General features: G+C 32.1%; 1 protein-coding gene across 1 annotated transcript; it reads left to right on the plus strand.

Annotated features, from left to right (window-relative positions):
- Positions 1-900: 900 nt before the first annotated feature.
- Positions 901-9,250, plus strand: LOC128177335 (uncharacterized). The gene is made up of 7 exons (XM_052844019.1): positions 901-1,044; positions 2,708-2,773; positions 3,337-3,434; positions 4,569-4,747; positions 5,331-5,358; positions 6,735-7,023; positions 7,121-9,250. Exons 1-7 carry the CDS (start codon positions 1,014-1,016, stop codon positions 7,375-7,377), a joined length of 948 nt encoding a protein of 315 aa, XP_052699979.1. The 5' UTR covers positions 901-1,013; the 3' UTR covers positions 7,378-9,250.
- The last annotated feature ends 9,812 nt before the right edge of the window (positions 9,251-19,062 follow it).

Consider the following 19,062-nt stretch of genomic DNA (forward strand, 5'->3'; position numbering starts at 1 on the left):
CATGTATACTTATAAATGTAATAAATAAGATAAGGACTAATAAGTAATGTGCTAATTATGATGGCTTAAATACAACTCTTTAGTACTTGGGTGGAATATTTTTTTTTACTTTCGATATATAAATGATATCATTACAAATTTTGTAGTTTAAACATAAAATCATGCATTCAAATCATTTCCTTTAAAACAGTTCATTATTGAAAATACTAGTACCAACTATTCATACAAAGAAGGAGTATGCATGTATATAGCTCTATACGGAAAATTGAATATCCATTTGCGGTGATTTCTCGTAGAGCTACGGGTTATTATACCATATAGCCCGTTTTCCGGGAGCGCAAGGCTACTTTCTACAATTTCTACAATATTGTACAGCTGTATGTATTAATACAAACATATATTAATCTGAACGCTTTATTCGTTAAAATATATATTCATCAACAATGCATGCATTTCTTGTTTATTCCTTGTATTAAAATTGTATATTTGACATAAAACATTTTTTACTTACAAACTCTCCCTTTTTGGTTTGAAAAAGAAATTATAAAGAAATATGAAGACCAACGATGATTTAAAAAAAAAAAATCTAATTTAATAACTATGAGAAATACATACACTAACACACGCACACACAACACTTGTCCCCCACCCCTCGACCTCCATCCAAATTGAGATCGGGCTCGATGTTTTCCTCTAAATGCGAAAATCAATTCTTATAAAATCATCATTTCATTCATTCTATCGAAAATATTTTGATATTAAATTTTATAGAAGCTTAAAATTCATAAGATTAACATCCAAATCACAAATTATAAGCTTTTACTCTCTTTCTAAAATTTGTTTTCTTAATGTTTAATTAAGACACCTTTGCGTTTATTAGCCAAACCATTGATTGTTTACCTGAGTTCCCAAGCATTGAGTCGATTGACTGAATCGGTGCCAACAAAGTGGAACCTTACTGTGACCGTGTACAGAATTTAGAGATCAAGACAGATTGAAGTACCAGGAACAAAATGGGGTGTAGTGCTAGCGCCCCCGTTATAGGTTTGTTTTTGTTTTTTAGAATTATAAGAAATTAAAATCAGATATAACCGTTACAGTATTTTTTGGGGGGGGGAGAACAGAAAGATTTATAGAAGCACATGCAAAGAAATATTATCATAGATAAAGTTATACACATTGCGAAAGAACACTTGAATCAGGTGACGTAACCAAATGTCACAAGACATTTAAACAATGGATAGCTGCATTTGTATAATCGGAATGCATATATAAATGTACATGTATACGGATATTTTAAAGTAATATATATAATTAGTAATGGTTAAAATTATATAACATGCTATTGAATGAATTTGGTTTTAAAAACATAACAATTTTCTCAGAATTGACTACCAAACTTTTGTAACCTCCTATAAAGTTGATAATCTTAAAAAAAAAAAAACCATAGCCATTTCGATCTATAGCTGCAGGTCTGTAGCTCCTGGTCTGAAAAAATTCAGATGGTCAACTTGGGAGCTACAGTGCCACCCATATAAAAAATGGTATATTTATTGTGCACAAAAGCATGCGCTAGTTTTGGACTAATTAAGCTTTTTTCATAATGTGCAAATTCTGTGAAAACAATTATAATAGTCTGTCCCAAGTTATTGCTTCCATCAATTTTTGATGACTTTTAATAAAATACACATACCTGTGAAAGAAATACAATTGAAATCGATGAAAGGGATTATATCCAAGATATCTTCATTGAACAAATATCCCTTTCCACTCATAAAATTTCACAGGAACGAAAACAATTTTCTTACGGAGATTTTTAATGGGAAATGTTTACATCTTTTCTCCATTCGGAAGTACTCAGGATACCTCACGCAATTTTTCGACTTTATCATCCGGGCTTATTAATGGCTGATCCCATGCAAAATCTCCGTAGACTTTCAATTTTGGGATGTGTATTGAAACACGAAGCGGTAGAGGGTGCGTTTCAAAACAGATAATGTGGACATTTTTCATGTATTAGTGGATGAACGTAGTTTGAGCACAAAGGTATTTACTATTTTTGAAATATGAAGCAAAAGTGGTGGAAGCAAAAACTCGGGACAGAGTATAGTATCATAAATTCTTCATGCAATTTACTTCTAATATTGTCTCTTTACTTTCCTCTGATAGTCTTTTAAACATCATCACCAGCCCCGTAAAATGAAGTGGTGCAGTTTGTTTACATGTAAAATTTGCTACTCTCGATCACAATGTAAATTTAACATACATGTACATGTACTTGATTTTCCAAGGTTGGTAGTATGTTCCAGAGAAAGTCTGAGGCAAATAAAGAGACAATATCAGTAGTAAATTGCATGAAAAATTTAATGGCATTATTTTCGTAGAGTTTGCATATCAAATTAGCCTAATGATATATTTCTGCAAATAAATATACTAGCTGTATAATTCATTTCAAATCAGATTAAGACCATAAACTTAAGGTAAAATGTTCCATAAATAATAACCCCCAAGGTGTTCCTGAAACTGAATATAATGGCATGGATTTTACTGATAATACGTTATTAATATTAATATTACTATACAGAATATTGCTTTCATGTTAATGGTAAAGAAAATCATTTATGATTTTGTGATTTTAATAAGGGGAGTATGATATGATATCTGTTGAAATGAGTTGAAGAAAATCCATTCTTTTTTATTTCATCAGTTAGTAGACCACCACCGAATTGCCCAGTAAAGAAAGAGGGATTTATCCTCTATTGTCCAAACAAGGGTGAGTATACATGCAAGTTTGAATGATGTAGAAATTATCTTGTAAAATTGTTTTTTACTCTTGATAGTACATACAATATTATAATTAAAAAAAAAACATTTTTGTGCAGATTAAAGTGCTGCATGTATAAATGGATTTTGATGATTGATAAGAAAATTACTCACCCTCACTCTTGGCAAGACTAATTTAACTCCCCTCATATAGAAAAAGCAAATAAAATAGCCGTCATTGAAACTTGTCAAATTAATGCCCTCCGTCCATGTTTTGAATGTAAATATTTCTTGTTGATTACTTCAGGGCACATGTACATGTATCTCAGTGAGAAGAAATCTCTACAAATAAAAATTAAGAATTATTTTTACGTCAAGTTCAGCTGCCAGGGTCAAAAAAAGATTTTACAATACAATCATATTTGAATGAACTGTTTTTATCTAAAAAAGTGTGAAAATGGATGAAAGAGCTTCATTAATTAAATTATTTACTTCTGAATCAGATGTGTTGTAAGTGTATCGATGCTGGTACAGGTGCATTATATATTGATTTGAATTTATGACATGTTGTAGGTGGAAACTGGAAGTCATATCTGTTTAGGCTCTATGAAGACAGCTCGTTTATATGGTATGGAGATGCTCATGAAGAATTAGGATGTGTGAGGTTGAAGGTAAATATTTAAATCAATATATGAGAGAGAGAGAGAAAGAGAGAGAGAGAGAGAGAGAGAGAGACTAGGCATTAAAGCATCCCATAGTTCTACAAATACTGCTTACAGTAGAGAGTGACATTGAATATTGTCATTCCTGTGCTGTACATCGATCTCAGTCGATGCAGTATCTGTCCACATCACAATTTTTATAGAATGACATACCAAATTCTCAAATAGACCATTACTGTTTCTATAAGTAACCACAGAAGAGTTTGAAAATCTGTTTACCAGTTAATGGTTTGTTTTTGTGACCATGGATTTCCAAAATAATCTACCTATATTTAGAATTAGTTGACATGGATGTACCATACAGTAGGTTGACAGAATGACCAAATCCTTGTACTGCAGCTTTTTTGCATTTTGAAAAGAATTTCTTGAAAGAAAAAGAGACCCTACATAAAAGATCTTTATTTGTAGCTTCACCATAATTAATAGATTAGAAAAATATCAACAGTCAAGCCTCGCTATCTCAAATTACTGTATGTGGGATTCAGAGAAACTTCAAGGTGTCCAGAGATTCAGGATATGTAGAAGTTATTAAGGAATGAAGAATCATTCTTGGGTAATATGAATTGAGGGATCAAATATAGTCAGGAGGTGATCAAATCCAATTAATTAAGCCCTGCAAAGAGCTTTATGATAGATTTGATCACACCCAAATGTATTTGATAGTCTTATAATACACGTACATGTTTTCAAAGAAGGAGTACTTATATTTATGTTAAATACCAATTGTTCAATTAAATATAGAATTTTGACACTTTTTCATTTTGTATAATCATGTAAACCCTAAAAATGACCCCACAGTACATCGTTTGTGTCATTGATGAAATGTATTGGACGTAATGTTACAGATTTGATTCGTTATGTTATCACAGACAAAGACAGTGGAAAATGACAATACATGTATATGCATCTTAAAAACAGAAGTTGGGATGTTTAATTCACTTCCACATATCAATACCGGTAATAATGTTGATGATGGTTATCAACAATATTATTAATATGTAGAAGTGCATTAATGGTTCATTTGATAACCATGTTTTAAATCAAACGTACTAGTTTAACCATATTTTTTCTTTATTTCTGCAGGACATAGCTCCGTTGATTGCCATTGGTCAGCATTGTCTACAGGTCCCCAACCGACCCGACATTCCACCCGGACAAAGCATAAACCGCATGATGGCCTATCCATTCAACTATGGCAGAGGAACGAGGCGCAATGACATGAAGATCAACTGGATCTTATTCAGAGGGGATGATGAAATGAAGCAAGTTCTCTCTTAACGATTTTAATTAAAGAGAAAAAAACATATGAAATTATAGGAAGTCAAGTGACTCATAATATGTCAGATCTTGTGATGAATTCTTTCAAATAAAGCAGTATTTTGTATTTCAACCATGAGCATTAAATAAATAGTTCCTGTTTGAGAGGGCAACAGTTGAAATTGACACCTGAGAAAACCATTGTCAACTGATGCAAAGCGGAGGTTAATAATGGTTTTTGAGGGATGTCAGTTTCAACTGTTGCCCTCCAAACTGGCACTATTTTATTTTATTTTTTGAATGTTTTAATTTTAAAGAAAACTTTACTGCTTTTGAATTTTTTTAATAATTGATAAACTTGAATTCTATGGGGAACTGTATACACATAATTTATGCGCATGTAACAATTCGTTGTGTTACCATTTGCCAAGTGTGTTTCGAACACTGAGGGTAATAGAATGGATTATAAACTGCATCTAAACCAATCAGATATCAGTATTTAACATGAAAGTACAATACATGTAAAAGGTAAATGTACATACATGTACATATGATATTTGTAATTTTAACTGTGTGATATTTTTTCAGAGATTGGATGCAAACTCTTGGAGCTGTGGTAAGTGTCAATTTAATTATCCTACCACTTTATCATTACAATGCGTTAATTTTCTGTCTCGTTCCTATAAGCTAGTTTATTGCTATAGAGTAGAGTAAGTGTACATAGCAACGGGTTGGGGGGGGGGGGGGGTACTGGTTATTTCATGAGTATAAATAGATTTACCGGGGAGTATTCGATTAATGCAACGTTCATTACAAAGCATTACAGGTTGTGTCTTTGGTTTTCCCTACCCGCCCTGACCCAAATATATTTTTTGAGATTAACTAATATTTTGTGTTGCCATTTATTTGTATGTTGAATGGATATTAAAAACGATTTGTAACGAATGCATCAATCTTAAAAAAAATCTGCTTTTGTTTTTTAATAAATTAGTCAAGAAAATATTTATTTTCGGAGGAGTGAAACAAGGGAGAAAATAACTCATATTTGTAAGGAGGGCTCTACAGCAACATCTTTTCTAGTCAAGGGTAAAAACTTTTTATTGAGAATAATTAAATCGGATTCCTGGATAGCTTTGCTACTGCATTACATTTACTACTGAAATGCTATGCATTTCACTAAAATAGTATCTGTATAAATCTGTATTTCAATATGTAAACTTTCGATGGCAAAAAAGCTACAAATAGTTTTTTTATTAGTCCCCTACCGGTTTTCACCAGCCGTCTGTCCATCCATCCATCTGTCTGTCCCACTTCAGTTTTCCACACTTTTTTCTTTATGCGTTTGAGGAATAATATGAAATTTGCTGAACAGCTTCAAAATGTCAAACTACAGATCAAGTTTACACTTTTGTAGCATCTGGTTGACATATTTTCGAGGAAATTAATTTTTTATATTCCAATTTTTTAATGTTCGGGTTCAATATTCTGCATAACAGTGCATTGTTTTCACAATTTCCACAAACCGGTAGGGGACCTGTATTGCTTATGCAATACTCTCAGAATGCTTGTTTCAATTAGTATACATGTATGATATAGTTTGGTAATATGTCTCATTTCTTTTCATGTAATATCAGGTATACCATATAGAAATAGTGATATAAATTTCAATTTGCTAATTAAAGAGTTAGTATCTTTCTATTTGGGAAAAATGAAAAAAAAATGAATAAAGATTGATATTGTTTGGGAAAAAAACTGGCACACACTCAATGTTCAGTAAATAGGTCTAGTCACATATTGCATAGTGAAAGGATCTATAGCAATATCAATCCTACTGAACAACAGCAATGATAACAACAAAGTTTAGATTGCCATTATTACATGCACGTGCAAAATCAAAACATTTGATTTTTAGATTCTTTCACATAATCATAGATTAAAGTCTAAATAGCATATATGGCAGTTTTTGATGCATTGTCATAATTTTATTTCCAGCTTCCTCCACCCCCTCAAGCACAACAGAATGGACAGGTCATACAACCTGCTCAGCCAATACAGCCTCATGTAATACAACAAGGTCAAGCAGTCGCTGCTGCCCCTCTCCCAGGCTTTCAGCCTCACCTGATGGGCGGCCAAGCCAGTAATGCTTACCCCCCACCCCAACAATACTACCCACAGCAAAATGGATACCACCCACAACAACCACACACACACACAGTGGTGGTCAATCAACATCATCATATACCTCAGCAGACCAGCTCAAGTGGTGATGGTTTCGCTACAGGTATGAAAATATTTAACCATTTTTGTGAATTTGAAGATTTCATTTGTAAATTAGAGGTTTCATAGTTGTATGATGATTATTTTTCTCTCTTTCATAGGTCTGTTGCTTGGAGGGGCAATGGGATGGGGTATGGGATATGGCTGGGGCCACGGACACCATTATCACGGCTTCGGATGGGGAAGTTGGGGGTCGCATGGAAGCTTTGGGCATGGTCACTTTGGAGGCGGTTGTGGTGGTGGCTGTGGTGGTGGATGTGGTGGTGGTGGATGTGGTGGTGGCGGTGATGGTGGAGGGGATGGTGGCGGTGGTTGTGGAGGTGGATGTGGTGGAGGATGTGGTGGTTGTGGTGGTTAATTGAACACCACAGACTTCTCTGTTGTCTTTTGCTAGGAACAACTCCAAAATGCTTGATGACAAAAGATTAGATCATAAATCTGCAAAATATTTCCAGTGATTGGCATTCTTTTGTATTTTGGATATTGGTATTTTTATTGTTTTTTCCTTACTCTTTACTAATAGCCCTCTCTCAGTCGTTTTGTTATTCATTGTTGGTGCCATTAAGGTTACATACTACAAGTTTTTCTTATGTTTTGAACTATGATGAAGCATGTTCATATCATTGTGTTAAGTTGCTGACTTTAAAGCACAGATAAAAACACATAAGTGATTTGATTGAGTGATACAGGTCATGGGTATTAAAATCATCAACAATTTCTGAATTTAATGTTTTGTAATAATGATTCCGTCCAATTACTATTTTATAATGAAATGGCATCATATGTCTTAAACATCTTGATTTATTTTATATCATTGCATATGAATATTTTTTGTTGATATTTAATTCTACAAATACTTTTCTGATAGTATTTTTTTAACATGTATAAATATACTGTTTTTACTGCTTTTTTTCCCATTGCATGAATATTGTATACATACATGTTCATGTAATTTATATATTCAACTACATGAGGAAAACCAAAATAGTGGTTTGAAATTTACTCTAAATATGTTTGCATTTGAAACATTTCTGTGATATTACCAACCATTGTGGGTACTTTCAATGATTTATTTTATGATACATGTAGAAGACATCCAAAGTATTGAGCTGATATATTTATGATTTTAAAAATGATGCATTGACTATATATGTGAAATTCCAAGTTATTTTGTACACAGTATTTCAGGGTTTTTGACAGTTTTTTAATGACCTAATGTACCTGGTACATCATATTTTTACAATCTTAATGATACCATTTCCAAATGCTCCAAATTGCATTGTTGACCATACCAGAAGTTTCAGTTTTAAACATTTGTATTTTGACGTAGTTTTTCATTATTTATGAAATCATGATTGCTTGTTGAATTTTGGTAAAAAAAAAAAAAGGTGATATACTTTACCTAGTATAGCAAGTTAAATGGATGATTTATGCTAGTTAAGAATATCCTTAAGCAATATACATGTACTTTACCTCGTTTACATAGTTCAGATAGCCTTAGAGCATATCTGCACTAGGAATAGAGGAAATTTACATATGTCTAGACGCAGTTAAATAATGACTGAAATGCATAATACATTTAGTGTATAGAGAGTACAATGTATAGAGAGTACAATGCACTATTTATTGATTGATTGATTACACTTATTAAGATATTATTATTGACTATGCTACCTACAGTGTAACATGTTTTATTTTTAGGTTTGTTAGCTAACACCAATAGCCTTTTAATTTTAGACAACTTGAATTTTGTTCTTTAATACTCATGCTGAAAATTTAGATTTGCATAAATACGAAATGTTTATCCTGAAAGATTATTTGACATACTCAGACATGCACATAAATCATATTTTATTTCATAGAAATTGTTTTAGATTTTCTTTTGGAACACATTGATACAGCCATACAAGTATTTATTTTGTATGTTTTTTAAACATGGACAGCTTCTATGTGTGTATGTCAAGTACAGTATTTTTTTTTTTTTTTTAGAATTTATTCATGTTTGGAGGTTCTTTTTAAACTTCTTCAACTGTACAAATGAAATATTATTAGATTGTTCCATTGATTTTTTTGTTTTAAATAAAAACACTTCTACAGGGTTTTGCAAGTCTTTGGACAAGGTTGTGTGTTACAAATGTTTTATACTCTGTGATACTTATTGTGCTGAATTTATATAAAACACACTCTGTTATTAAAATATTGTTTTCAAATAAAGTTCTTGAAATTTCCAATCTGTTTGTGGTGCATTTGAACCTAGATTTTTGGTGTATTTGTGTATTGAAATGTGATACAATGTTAATTAATTCGTGTCCTCTCAAACGTTTTGAAATTTTATACTATTGTATACAAAATTATTGTATTTATTCTACTACCTGGTATATCCATCGTGGGCAAAACTGCAATTATAACGTCCTAAAATGCATGAATACCATCAGTAAATTTCTTTTATTTCATTTATAAAGTTTGAAGGATAAATGACATTTTCATGATAAAAAATACTTTGAGGCAGAAGATCGGAGAACTTAAAGTATATTAATTAACTTCTCAGATATCAGAAAAATTGACAATAAAATTTTTATGACTGGAAACGGATTCACCAAAATATATATATTAATGGTATGCCTTGTAAGCCAAATTCACCAAATATTTTGTCTCGCTAAACAACAGAACCGGCTATACAGTATATGAATAGAGATTTGGTAATGCATTTTTGATTACAAATTGAAACCCAAACCATGGCAACTAAAAAATTTTGAAGAAGAAAAAAAGAGTTTGAATATATGATGTGAGTATTTTCTTGTGCAGAAAACCGATTGTGTTTTATTTTTAAAACAAAATGATCTTTAATTGTGTTTCATACGGGTAAATGACGGTAGAGAGCATTACAAAAAATACCCAGAAACCTAAACTCATATGTATTTAAAGCCTACAAAATTACATTAAAATGAAGAATTAACTAAGCAACACGTTTTATTTAACAATTAGTTGATGTTTGATTATTATTTTTTTTTTTATGAAAAGTTTCTTTTTTTTTTTATTCTTTTTAGCTGAAGTGTGCTATTCTGATCACATTTTGTTTGTCGTCTGTCTGTCTGTCCGTCTGTAAACTTTTCACATTTTCAACATCTTCTCAAGAACCACTGGGCCAATTTCAACCAAACTTGGCACAAAGCGTCCTTGGGCTAAGGGGATAATTAAGAATCACACCCTTTTACAAGGGGAGATAAGTAGGAATTATTGAAAAATTTCGAGAATTTTTCAAAAATCTTCTTCTCAAGAATAATAAGACAAGGAAAGCTGAAACTTGTGTGGAAGCATCCTCAGGTAGTGTAGGTTCAAAGTTTGTGAAAATCTTTACCCCCGGGGGAAGGATGGAGCCACAATGGGGAGTCGACTTTTTACATAGGAAATCTTTAAAAATCTTCTCAGAAACCATTAGGCCAGGAAAGCTGACACTTATATATGCTTTTACTTATATGCAAGCATTTTTACATATTTCCGATTCTTTAAAATTGTTTGAACTTTGGCCTCTGGACGATTATTGGGCCTCACAGGGGTTCAGGGTTTGATGTAGGTTTATATCCTGTATATAGACCATTGTTTAGGGTCTTTTGAGAACTGCAATCCTGATCTGATTTGACTATAAAATCATCAGGTTAGAAAAGGGACTTGATTATAAATATAAGAATATTCAGGGGGAAACTGATTTTTTTTATACAGGATTTATATATGTTTTATACCACATTGTCCAGATAGTTTGTATTATGACTCCATGAAGCTGATTTTACCATGCCTATTGTTGCTTAGGTGAGCGATGTTGTCCATGGGCCTCTTGTTTTAATGTCGTTTTATTTGTTTTCTTTTATATCGATTGGTTTATTTTCCCCCTTCCCGGTCGGCTCTTCACTGTACTGAATTACTTTCTGATATAAATAATTTTTTGTGCTTGGATATTCTCTTGTAATATACCATTGTTATTTCCATGGTATGGAATTTCCATATACGACGGCCAACTGCCAGCAGCTGTTGACTGCCTACCCTTGTAAGAATTTGTGCTTTTTAAAAACCTTGTAATATTATGGCGTACATGTAGATGTACACGCACAACATTATGTCGTGCTATCGTTCCTATCCTTGAGTTTCTGTGACAACTTGTCTAGAACTACAGGTCGGAGTGGACTGTAAAACATGCCGATTACGTTGCCTTACAAACGGTCCTCTTATGTAATCGGTGACAGTGAAACAAACACTGGACAGAATAATTTCCATGTACATAAACTGCGTTGATTCGTCACTGTCCCAGCGTATACTATACATGTTCACATCTACAACAAAATAATACCATGATATTAAAAACTCCTGCCCAGACAAACAAACAAACAAACTAAAAAAAAAAGCAAAAAAGAATAACTAATAAAAAAAAACCCAACAAAACAAACAAACAAAAGATAACAAAAAAATTCCAAATACATGTATATATACCCCCCCCCCCCTTTCACAACAAGTAAATAATTCTTTATATACATACATGTAATAATGGTCTAGAGCAGGACCCCCCCCCCCCCCTCCAAACCCCCCCCCCCCCCCCAAAAAAAAAAAATTCTCCGTTCTTTCTTTTTATTGTTGTATTTGTTTCTCTTCCACTAGCTTTTCATTTGTGTTCATTTTTGCTTTCAATTTTAGCAAAATTTCAAATGTGTGGCAATATACATATCATATCCCGTTTAAAAAGGTCCGTTTTAACAAGAGCTTGGACGTTGGGTAGTTGTGTCAAACATATATGTTACGTAGGCCTGTCTATTTCATTGCTAACTGTTACCATGCACTCGGCCATGGTTCTTTGAAATCAACAAAATTTGTCTGGCTTTTGAGCTAAGACTACGCAATCGGTGCACATTTCGCTTGAAGCCATGTAATTTTTAACTTGTTTCGAAGCAAGAACTATATAGATGGCTACGTCCTACTGAAAGTCCAAAGCCTTGTTAAAATGGTTCTATCTTGACTACACAGGAGAGGACATATATATAGGTAAACTGCCTGTTGATCAATCTCATTCGGTGTGTGTTTAGACAATAGCATGCTTTCTTTGGTGTATCATGCGGGATATAAAGGTGGCAACGTTGCAGAAAGAATACAAGACCCGCGTTTTTAGATAGATAGATATATATATATATATATATATATATATATATATATATATATATATATATATATATATATATATATATATATATATATATATATCTTTTTTTCAACAAATTGATAAATGTATCGTAAAAATTAAGAAAAATTGACAAAATTATTGTTAACGTACATAAATACGTTGGATAAAATAAACACCCAGATCGTGTCTTCTATGGGAACTTGAGTCTAACATCATTATGATTTTTTCGTGTAGTCCCTGATTTGATTTTTTTTTTTTTGAGGTTGCTAAAGGTTTCGACCAATCGATATTAAATTTAGTCAATAAAATGTGTTAAAGTTGAACTCTATAATAAGATAATCGTTGCCATACACAGGTTTACTACATGATTATACTCCTACATTTTTTTATTCGTTATTTGTGTATTTATTTTTACACAAGATAACAGTGTAATTCAGGGGCGAGAAGATGCAATGGTATTAGTCAAGACTAAGACAGATCCCAGGCAGACAAAGTGTACAACTTCAAAAGCAACAATCAACATGAAAAGTAACAATTCACATAAAATTATCCTGATGAGCGCCCCCAATGACCATCTTGAACCCTAATGTAACCTAGTAATATTTTACCATGCACGCCTTTTATAAGAACCATACACGCGTACAAGCTATTTCTATAAACAGTTAGATTTCAAGGGTAATTCTGTCACCAAATCTAGGGCGATTCTAATTTTGAATGTCCAGATGGACGGAGGAACATGGCCACAATGACCAAAGCCTGCTTTATCACCGGTTCACTTTGAGCACACCGAGGCCGTGGGTCAAATGTCCACTACTGTCCTGAGTTATCTTTCTGTTTCGTAACATTAACATCTTCACAGCTTTCGCTCGCAACGCCCTCTCTCGTTATATTGGTCATTTAGTACGTCTTGACTTTAATTGTACTTAACATGTGTCGATAATAAACACATAAGTTGCAATTTAATTTTTTTTTAAATGCCAATTTTCATTTGATAAAATCATCAAACATTTTAATTTACATTTTAAAAGGTTTCATCAATGATCTTTATCAAAAAGTGTAAATATTTTTCTTAATATTCATTTGAATACATTTCTAACTTATGCACTATATGTTTGTATTTCTTGATTTGCAATTTATGTGCTGGCATGCAATTCTATATTGTAAATACAGCGTACATGTTCGTGTTTCACGTATTATCATAAGGATTAATGAGTGTGTATTTACATCTACCGAGTATGATTCCTTTTATATCCTAAAGAGACTTCTAGTTAATTATTAGCTCTATAGAACAGCTGTAGAAACTGACAGCACTGAAATCTACACGCCCCGTTTATCGATTGGACGAAACCTTCAGCAAAATTAGAAAAATCACGGACTGCACGAAATAACTATGATGATGTCAGACTCAAATTCCAATAGGAGACGATTTGCCTATTTCTTTTAGTTAACGTACTAATGTTCATTACCAGTAATTTAGTGAATTTTACTTACTTTCACAATAAATTTATCAATTTGTTTTAAAAAGACATCGTTTTACAGATGGTGTGCATGGTTAGAATATTTCTATTTGAAATTGGCGCTGTTCGAAGAGACACAGATAAGAATGTTTTCATATATTGTGAAGGGGGGGGGGCTGAAACCAGTCAACTCGATGATTGAAAAAATCATTTGGTTCTATAGAGTATGTGTAGTCCATGTTTAGAGTGCTACCTATAATTAGAACCATTTTAACAAGGTTTAAGATTGAGATTATCGCATACATGTACAGATTCAAGATAAAATTAATAACAATCTTTTTTGGTAAAGATCAAAATGACTGAATTTTTTTTCTTCAAATAATAGAAGACGATAACGCAAATTTTTATATGCTAGTAAACAGAATCGTCTTAAATTACGTGTACTTTCACACTGCAGTTTCATGAGAATCAAAATACTGTAAGTCGCTTTAATTAATTCCACGGTGTTAAAATTTCACGATTTCTAATAAAGTACCAATCGCGATGATTTTAATTTCACGCTGCTTAAAGATAAATTGATCAGAATACAAGCATTGAAACGTTTTTGAAAACTAATGATAGTGTTCACGATGGGTCTAATTTCGCGGGAAAATAATAAATCGCGAACATTGTGGAATTAAAACCATCGTGATTATTTGACAATTTACAGTAATCTTGACAGAAATTATACGTTAATGAAATGATTTTGCATCATCCTGATGGACAGACACTATAGAAACAGAATAGTACTAATGTCGCCCTAACATTACAATTCGTCACTCATAGTGAAAATCCATTATCTTAATGAAATTGAAGATTGCAAAATTATTGACTTTGTTAATCACATCGATTGTGTGTTTTTTAATGGATTAATGCTACATTGTCTTTACCTTCATTGCTTTGCGTAAAGCAGATTTGGTTTAGTTCGTTTTCAAAATTTTAACACGGTGATGAAAATTATACATGTATCGACGAAAATATGAACTATTTTTAAATATGCAGGGTTTGGATTTATTATAATGTACAATGGCTTGAATTTGACATTGTAATTAATGTCTGCTCTTGTTTTAATCAGCATGTCAAATGTTGACAATATGCCAAATGGTTGTCTTGGTATCAACAGCTCATGGTGGAATGTTGATGGATTACTATAGATTGATGCAGAAAGGGGAAATTTATCTACAATTGTAGACTCATTAAACAAACTACTAAAAGAACTATAAAAATCCCTACATTTTGAATTTCATCAGGAAATTGAACGTCGCAGATTTCCAATGCAAACATAAGGGAAAATATTCACTGAATGTAATATTGCAAGTTAAACACAGGCACATATTATGCAAACATTCATTAAATGACATTTTCAAAAGCCTTTATCATTATACCGTATAATTATATCCTTTTTGCATATGAGATATGTTTTAGAAGGTTTTCATAAATTTACCTACGCTAAACTGATTTAAAAAAAACAACACACCGTATGTTTGTGAGGTGTGTTTTGTTCTCAAGTGATCTATATTTGTCGTTTATTTCAATTTACATATTTGTTCTTTTAAACATAAAGTATAAATTTAAAAGCTACATTTTGTAATTTACGATGCATTAAAAACATGCATTTGTATAATATATGACGTATTAAAACATGCGATGTTGTAATTGTATTTATACAATGTGCAAAATGAAAGAACACTTTGTGACAAAACGACAAATTATTATTTGGTTATAGAGAAGAACTCAGGGTTATTCATTGTTTGGAGAAACGGCGATTTTCTCATGCATATTCATTAAACGACTAACGTTTGCGATGGATCTGCGCATGCGCATCACCATCCGTATTAGCTACTAAAATGAGCGTGCAACAAAAAGTGTCCTATATTTCAAAGTGGAACGTTTACTTTTCAACTATGAGAATAAAAAAAATGGATAGAAAGTTGATTGTGAATGTGTTGACTAAACCTTGAAAATTGCATACACATTTATTGATGAAATAATATTTAAATGATTTTTTTTAAAAACACATTCATTGGTTGGTTCAAACTTTTTTTATTGTAATATACATATGTAATTACTTGTGCACAAGTTCTAAAACGTATACCTTTACAATAATTAACATATCAATTTTCACATGCAAAGAAAAATTTAATGTCAAACGTGTGTATTTTAATAAAGATTAAAAATGATTTACAATAAGTTTTAAGTTAGTTTTGATACATATGTAAATACGTAATCAAAATCTTTTGGATTTTTAAATAAAAATGTGAACTAAGGAAAACAAGTGCGCATTCACAGTATTACTAAGTTTGTCATTTTCCATAAGCAAAATATGTGTATTAACAATATTTATATCGCCAATGCTAAAATCAATATTAAATAACTTATCCCCGGCTTCAGCATATATACAGTTGAACTACGGTATTTCAAACACCGATATCTCGAATACAATGGATATGTCGAAGTGATTTATAAGCCCCAAACACCTAAACTTTAAGTATTTTACCTTTGAAATCTCGAATGCTCGGATATCTAGTATTTTTTAATCAGTCCCATCTAGTTCGAGATAACGAGGTTTGACTGTAATTAGTACATGAGAAAAAAATAATGATATGCGTCTTCAACCTTTCCATATGTGCATGTACATAAAGGACTTTCAACAATATTATATTAAAATAGGTCACACTTTTGTTTAATAGTATATGTAATTATGGCGAAGTCAAGTGTGAAATTTTATTTTGAATCCTGTCACCAAAAGCAAAATATGGTGGTGGTGGAGTTTTTTGCGTTTGAAACATTATCGTCAGAGGGGAAAGCATGGGACAAGGTATGGAATGAATTAAACTCTCTTATATTCAGAGGTAGAGAATTCATTCGCGTATAACAGTTGGAACTAATGATGATTTGTATACTTCAAATCGACACTTGGGTAAGCAGTAATCTTGGGAATTTTTCATTTGGTCATAGTACAGCGTTTATCAGGAAAAAAAATTGAACATAAATGAGTGTGATGTTTTTATCAACCTTAAACTGTTTGAGTCAAGCTATTTTACGTATTGAATTTAGTGTGCTCCATTCCGTTTCGAAATAAAAAGAGTCTTTAGAAGCAATTACCGGTAAACCGTTTACTATTCTAGCAGCAAATAATTTTACTTGTTCATGATTTTAAAATTATTTGAAAAATCTTTTAAACTATTATCGTCAGCAAAAGGTCTACAAAAAGTAAGCATATTATCAGCTACATCATTCACATAATAGTAAAAATAACATAGGTCCTCCTAGTGACCCTTGCGGAACCCCTGAATATAAAGTACATGTATAAGCTTTCGAATATGAGTTACGGTACGTAACTCTTTGTGTTCTATCGCGACTACATGTATATAACTCTTAATTAAACCATTTGAACTGATTGCCATGTATGCCATATGTTTGAACAGGCACGTAGCATCAGCCCCCCCCCCCCCCCTTTTTTTTCTCGCAGCAACTAATTTTTTAAAATTTACATATAAAAAATTGAATTATCATGGGGTTGGCCCCCCACTTTTTGGGGAGCATGTAAAAAATAGATATGAAAATAAGGAAATTAGGATTGAAATTGAAGTTATATACTATATATATTAGAAAATAAAGCGTGGTTTTGTGTAATCTCCTCGGTGCAAATATAATTTGTCGTCGCAGACTATCAGCTAGCAAATCATCTGTCCACTAGATTTTAAAAAAAGGAAAAGAAATATCGAGTGTACCTCTTCTATTTTACGATCAATTTTATTTTAGTTTATATTACAATTAAAAATTGTATAAGATGCTTTATCTTGATGAACGTCAACTTTTATTTTTAAAAGTTAAATTTACGTTAAGTCACATGTAATTAAAAGTTACATGCGTATAATTTATCAAGTTTAAAAAAAATCATCCTTGAATCAAGACCATACTATAAATGCATTTTGCTGAGTGTCCAGAATTTGGCCCCTAAATGTATATAAATCATAGCCAGTCACAATTAAACCGTAAAACTCGTATCACCTTAACGCATTTGACTCCATTAAATTGACGACATGGCTTTTTAAGTTTTTAGGATTTATAAGTTTATTGACCAAAATACTTTTTAATGACAAACCATAACAGACCATAAGACAAAAAGACAGTGTGGCTACAACACTTATGAACCTGAACTGAAAGGTTAAGATGGAGAGAGAGAAAGAGAGAATAGGCTTCGTATAAAGATTGATGATCATTCAGCAGATACACGTATATGAAATTAAAACTGACGAAACGGCCATTGATTCCTGGCCTTTTTCCGTCTCAGTTCCCAGGAACCTAACTTTCAGCATTTGAGAGAGAGAGAGAGAGAGAGAGAGAGAGAGAGAGAGAGAGAGAGAGAGAGAGAGATTTGGAAATTTACATTAATTACCCAGATAAACACGATATATTTTCAGAACACTTAATAGGTACAAATGTAAACAAATACTTTAATGTTTTATGATAAAAAGATTTTAATAATTTGCAGAATAATCATAAATCCTTTACAGTACTATTAGGAGATTATTTATAACCAGTCAGTCTCTCATGCCAGGCAAATAACCATATTTGAAAAGAATTAAACTAACACTTATTTGCGTGCAAGTAAAAATTCGCGATTTTCACACTTGGAACAAATTTGAATGGCAATTTTCTTACATAGACATAGTAAAATTAAAAAGTATGCCCCTCCCCCCGGCAAACACTCTCCTCCCCCGTAAAAGGGACTACATATCTATAATATGAGCCTAATTTGGCCCAAAAAATGAACATCACCAATTTGTTCCAATTATTTGCTTCCTTTGTACAGATAAACATGTGAAGTTGTTTCATAATTTTCAGTTTGATTCAAATGACCACAAGTTTTAAATATGACATCATAAAGATAACCTTTTCTCGTCATTTTTGCAATTTTAGCATAAAACGGCGTGTTTTCAAACAGTTCTTCTTCAGAAAACATTGAGCGATTACTTTAACAAAATGTTTTCATCACATTTGTATCTATCAAAGACTTATAAGTGACAAACATTTTTTTCTTGTTCAAAGCGTCGCTTTATCTTTTCCATTCAAAACACGATTAGAAAAATGTCATTTTTTTACTGATCTAAGAGGTCAAAAATATATATGTTACATCAATTATTCTAAAAGACAGTGGCATAATGTGCAATATGAAAATTTCACCAGTTACTTTGACAAGATTTATCACCAATCATTGTTTCAATTAACATTTCATGCACATGTCGCGCAAAGCATGATTTATTCTTCTTTTCAATTATAATCAGAAATATCAAATAAACATGTATCTACAAACTGACAAGTACATAACTAAATACCTGGTGATATACGAAAGGTGCCTCAGTGCTATTTATAAGAA

This window comes from Crassostrea angulata, chromosome 3, assembly GCF_025612915.1.
Source record: "Crassostrea angulata isolate pt1a10 chromosome 3, ASM2561291v2, whole genome shotgun sequence".
In the NCBI taxonomy this organism is placed as follows: Eukaryota; Metazoa; Mollusca; class Bivalvia; order Ostreida; family Ostreidae; genus Magallana; species Magallana angulata.

Excerpts from the sequence above, each read along its gene's own strand:
- LOC128177335 (XM_052844019.1), top strand. The coding sequence starts at position 1,014 with ATGGGGTGTAGTGCTAGCGCCCCCGTTATAG. Across the intron at positions 1,045-2,707 it reads TGCTAGCGCCCCCGTTATAG|TTAGTAGACCACCACCGAAT; the intron begins GTTTGTTTTTGT and ends TTATTTCATCAG. Across the intron at positions 3,435-4,568 it reads TAGGATGTGTGAGGTTGAAG|GACATAGCTCCGTTGATTGC; the intron begins GTAAATATTTAA and ends TTATTTCTGCAG.